At 50.5% G+C, this 5,050-nt stretch overlaps 2 protein-coding genes across 2 annotated transcripts; both read right to left on the minus strand.

Annotated features, from left to right (window-relative positions):
• Positions 1-605: 605 nt before the first annotated feature.
• On the minus strand, positions 606-1,294 carry SETTUDRAFT_162659 (uncharacterized protein). The gene has a single exon (XM_008022898.1). The coding sequence runs from the start codon at positions 1,242-1,244 to the stop codon at positions 717-719; it is 528 nt and encodes a 175-aa protein (XP_008021089.1). The 5' UTR covers positions 1,245-1,294; the 3' UTR covers positions 606-716.
• Positions 1,295-2,510: 1,216 nt separating this feature from the next.
• Positions 2,511-4,403, minus strand: SETTUDRAFT_170842 (uncharacterized protein; the record flags this gene model as incomplete). The annotated part of the gene is made up of 3 exons (XM_008022899.1): positions 2,511-3,320; positions 3,370-4,035; positions 4,305-4,403. The coding sequence occupies 3 exons, from the start codon at positions 4,401-4,403 to the stop codon at positions 2,511-2,513; spliced, it is 1,575 nt and encodes a 524-aa protein (XP_008021090.1).
• Positions 4,404-5,050: the final 647 nt, after the last annotated feature.

Below are 5,050 nucleotides of genomic sequence, written 5' to 3' on the forward strand. Positions count from 1 at the left end.
AGCCAGGTCAACGGCACTGTGGAATCTGTGGGAGAGTGGGCCATAACGCCCGTACGTGCCAAAAAGATGTAGAAGAAGATTCTATGTTAGATGCAAGTGAGTCGTACGAAGCATCTATAGCTAGTGTAGAGTAATTCAAGTTTTCATATGTGATGTTCGCGATGCCAAGAAAAAGTGGCACACTCGGTGGGGTGGCACTCTCGGTGGTGGAATACGTTATACATATATACCCCCTTTCCCCAGCATTAGCGGAATTTTGTTTTCCTTCACCTCCTTGCCCTCAGCAAGTAGATGGGGCGAAAAAGCAGGAAATTAAATAATAAAATGAAATAAAACAAAAGCGAAGATTGTTTTTTTCAATATCCCAAACTTCCGATTTCAACATACATGTAAGAATTTCAACGTCATCTGCTTAGTGTGAATTGTAGGTACTTAGCCCTTTTTTTCTTTTTTTTTCCTTCTCGCACTGACATGGGCACTGACAATGGACAAGTCAGGCTTAGATGGATAAGTAGATGGATAAGTAAGTGAGGAGGAGGAGGAGGAGGAGAAGGAGAAACTACACATGTACCACAGAAACAACGGGATATTGCTCGTATCAGATATATATACCCAACGTGACACCTTCTTTGGCCCCCCCCCACTAATCGCATCACTGTTTGTATAAGTATGGGTATGTAGCTAAATGTCCTGCACATGCAACCTCGAATTGGGAATTACGCTGCACACCATTCGTTCTTCCAGATCCAGAAATAGCCGCCGAAATATTGTGCTTGGTCTTCTTCTTCTTCTTCTTCTTCTTCATCATCGTCATCGACATCGACATCGACATGAGCATCTTGCTGTACACCACCACCACCACGGCCATCACCGCCCCAAACCCCCACAATGCCAAACGGCGTCACACATCCCGCCCAGCGCCACGACCAGCCATGCACGATATAACTCTTCACCAGACGCACGCTTCCATCAGCGTAGACCTGGCCTTGAAGCCGGAACTCGCCGTGGCCGTCTACGCCCCTGGTTTCACGGTCGATCAGCGCCGTCATGTGGGTGGTGGGAGTGTGAGGAGGAGCAGCGTTTCTTGCGTGAGGAGAGCAGTAGGAAGAAGATGGGGGCTGCGGCCGCGCTATCATGTTGATGTCGCGCATGGGCGGATCGAACATGGTCATTGTGTGCCGGGGATTGCGATGGTCGCTGTAGTAGCCCGTCCACTTTCCCGATAGGAAGGCGGGCGTACACATGGTGGCGAGGTGGCTTGTGCCGAGGGGGAGTGACTCGGTAGTTCTGGTTGTGCGGTGGAAGACTGGGGGGATGCTGATGGAGGCTGTGAAAGCCATTTTAGAGGCGACGGGAAGCTCAGAGAGGAGGGCGGCGCCCGTGGGTAGCGGAGAAGCGAGTTCGAGGAGGAACACGGGGAGAAGAGCGAGGGCTTGGTCGGCGGAAAACTGGGCGCTGAAGATTTGGTAGTTGCGGATGCGCTGCCGCATCAGTGGAAGGGTACACGAGGAATTGGTACCAAGGCCGTGTGTAACATAGTTTGGAGCGCCCGTGGGCTGCGAGGCTGACATGGAGCGGTCAAACGCCTTCTTCTGCTCTTGCGGATCCAGTGTCGAGTGTAGCTGTACCAGCATCGCGTACACCATGACGAGGTTTACATTGATAAAGTCGGTGAGCGGTGCAGACACGGTTGAAGGCATCGAGGCTGCAAGCTGCATTTGCAGCTTCCCTTGGACTTGGAGGAATATCTCGGGCCGGATTGCCTGCGCGGCGGGATGCTGCAGAAGCATCATGTGCGGCAGCCAGTTGCTCAAGTCGCACGAGTTTGTGAGATTCGATATGCGTAGAGTCCATGTGTTGTCGTCTTGGGCCAGCAGTGCTTGTATGCATTTTTCGGCGGCGTAGGCTAGCCGCACTGTCTCATTGAAGGAAGCGCCAGTGAGGATTGCATCGCCTTCTGCCCAGTCTGTGCGAGGCACCTCGATGCCGTGGCTAGCGAGAAGAGGAAGCTCGAGATTGTACCTGGCTATGCTGTGGAAGACAAGTCGATCGTTACATGCGTTGCGTAGCTGGCGATTCACTCGCACGAGGCTGAGGGCTGAGGAGCATGTTAAGTAAGAGGCGATGTTCTGTAAGAGTTCGTTGGGAAGTGAAAGTAGGTTTGTCATGTTTGTGGATAGACGAATCACTGAGTTGCTGGGTTCCCATGGTTATAGATGGCCATGAGGCCTCCCGTTGAATGGTGTGACGATGCCTATTCACGTGGTGATAAGGATAAGACTAGTTGCAGATTGACTTTGACTTTCCAAGGTTACTTACTGTACTTGAGTTATTTTCAAAACTTGCTTTTGTTAACTTCACGGGAAGGACCAAGGTTATATTGACCATGTCACAGAATACAGGTGGCGGGTGAGAATTCGTATAGATCTTTCGAATTCGCTTCTGTTCGCGTTGGTTTGCTCACTACTTACTCATGACACAGCCTTCCAAGTACTACCGCTCCCCGCTGCCTACTGGCAAGTAAATGATGTAGCCTCATCCGGATCACTGCCAACATATATCAGAGTCTTTGGCCATAAACAAAGGTTCGCTTTCCGGCCTCCTGCGGTCTCCGCTGCAAGCGTTTCAGGAGCCACGCCATTCTCCACCCAATCAATAAGGGCGTTCAGCCCGTCTCCAGGATACCATCCATCCCCGCCAATACAGTGGTATATACCTGGGGCCTCGAATAAACGGTAGTACTCCCTCGCATTCGGGTCGCGCTTATACACCTCCTTCAGGTAGTCTGCTGTAGCATCAGGAGCAATGATCTCATCAGCAAGGCCTTGCCAGGTAATCAGTTTTCCGCCTGCTTTGCCAAACGCTTTGAGATTTGGATCCGTGGTTCCGATGATAGAGTCGTAGCGGTTGATGGCCTGATTGAAGATTTCCTCAAAGTTTGTCGTGTTGAGCTGCGTGGTTTCGAAGTCGCGATCAAGCACGACAAAGTCTGTAACCCACGTGTGTGGTATGGAAAATGGCACACCAACGCATGTACCGTTGTTGCATGTCGTTGCCGCACTTGAGTTGAATAGCGCTCCAACCTTGTTGGCGAACCACAGAGGCTCGCCTTCGGCGGTCGTTGCACCGTGCCAGAACATCTTGGCCACGGTGGCCACGGTATCTGTGATTGTCGTGCTCTGGTTTGTCGATGGACAAATATATGATTTGCCTACAACAGTGGTTGGGTCAAAGAAACAATTCTGAACTGAAACAACACCGTCCTTCAGGCCATCCAGACTGTCACAGGCTTCAATGCCAGCCACGTTGATGGCTTCGAACTCGCACGGAGTGGGGAAGCCTAGAAAGATGAGCCACGGGCTTCTTTACCAGGGTAAGATACATACCAATCTCGTTCATGACTGCCTGCGGCCATAAAAGCTGCAACATGAGTTGATTCCAGTGTATCGCCGGCGCAACTGCGAGAATACCGTCGTATTGATCGGGATATCGCTGCGCCATCATGTGTCCTTGTCTCCCACCAGTCGAGCAGCCGTTCCAGTAACTGTAGCTGGGCGCTTTACCATAGTATTCTTTAGTAATGGTCTTGCCAAGTGTCGCAGCATCGTCCAGTGCAATCGAAGAAAAGTCTTGCAGCAAAGCCCAGTTGATGTTTCCAGGGCTCACTTGTGCCCACGTATCATCAGCATCGACATGTCCACCATCAGTTGAGACGACGGCAAAGCCCTCCCCAGCTGCCCAAGGAAGCGTAGTATTGGTGATTGCGCCCGTAGCCCATCCTGAATCTCCAGCACCGAGGAATCGTCCCGTCCACTTTTCAGCGGTGGGCAGCCATACAACAGTGTTGATGGTATCGTTGTAGCCAGGGTGAGTGTAGGTTACGGTTACTTCGCAGGCTTCGAGGTCAGTCACATTGACTGCATAATGGTTTTGTTCAATAGGAGCTTCGAAGGAGAGGCCTGTATGCAGTTTTGTAGCGATGTTTAGGATGTTGCCATTTGAGAGTTTTACGTTCTGAAATGTAGAAGCATCACACTTTGTTTCGGCAGTTGCCGATGAAATGAAGAGAAGTAATGATAATGACGAAGCGAGCGTTCTTATGCGTAGAATGCTCATTGTGAAAGACGCAGTCCTCATGATGAGATTCGATGATCGAAATCCAGAGATGGATCTTTCAATATACTTATACCAATCTCATCTCACGCTTTGAGAGAATGGCGCAGGCTGATCAAGCATAAATGCTGATGAAGCGCGGATCCAACCTTGGCAGATCGCGAGGACCAACATGTCGGTGAGCTGTATACCTTACCCTCGATCTTCGGCTTGAGGTAGTCTTCAAACGTGGCTGGAGAATAAACTTTGTTTTTCTGGCTCATTGCAGCTCCTAAGGCAAGGTCAGTCATGATTACTCAACGCATACGCGAGCAAGGGACTGCATTTCACGTTCCTATGGCGTTGCTTTGACAGAATTTGGGGCTTTTCAGGACCATGTTAGTAACCCTTTTCTTTGATGAACGGATTTATGTAAGACCTTTTCTGGTAACGTGCAGGGTCAGTAAGCTGGGCAGATCAGTAAGCTGGGCACCCCACCAAACTTGACGCGACGCTCTACACAACCACCACCATGCCGCGACAACAACGTTCTATACATACTTCTCGTGAAGGCAGAATAAGCCTTGCTATCGCGTCTTATCGTAATAATCCAAAACAATCTATCTGTGCTCTTGCAAAAGCATATGATGTGCCACAATCAACACTACATACTCGCGTTCATAGTACTCAGCCACGACTAGAGCTACGGTCTGTTAACCGTAAGCTATCGTCCATTGAAGAGCAGTCCCTTGTGCAGTGGATCCTAGACCTTGACCGTCGTGGTTTTCCACCCCATATTATCGACGTACGACGGATGGCAGACGCGTTACTCGCCGCGCGTGGCCAAGATCCACCTCCACAACCTGTAGGCAAGAAATGGGTGTCGCGCTTTATCCAGAGCCAGCTAGAGCTTCAGACGAAGTGGAGTAGAAGGCTTAACAGCCAGCGCGCCCAGTAC

The sequence above is a fragment of the Exserohilum turcica genome (assembly GCF_000359705.1).
Source record: "Exserohilum turcica Et28A unplaced genomic scaffold SETTUscaffold_1, whole genome shotgun sequence".
NCBI classification, from domain to species: Eukaryota; Fungi; Ascomycota; class Dothideomycetes; order Pleosporales; family Pleosporaceae; genus Exserohilum; species Exserohilum turcicum.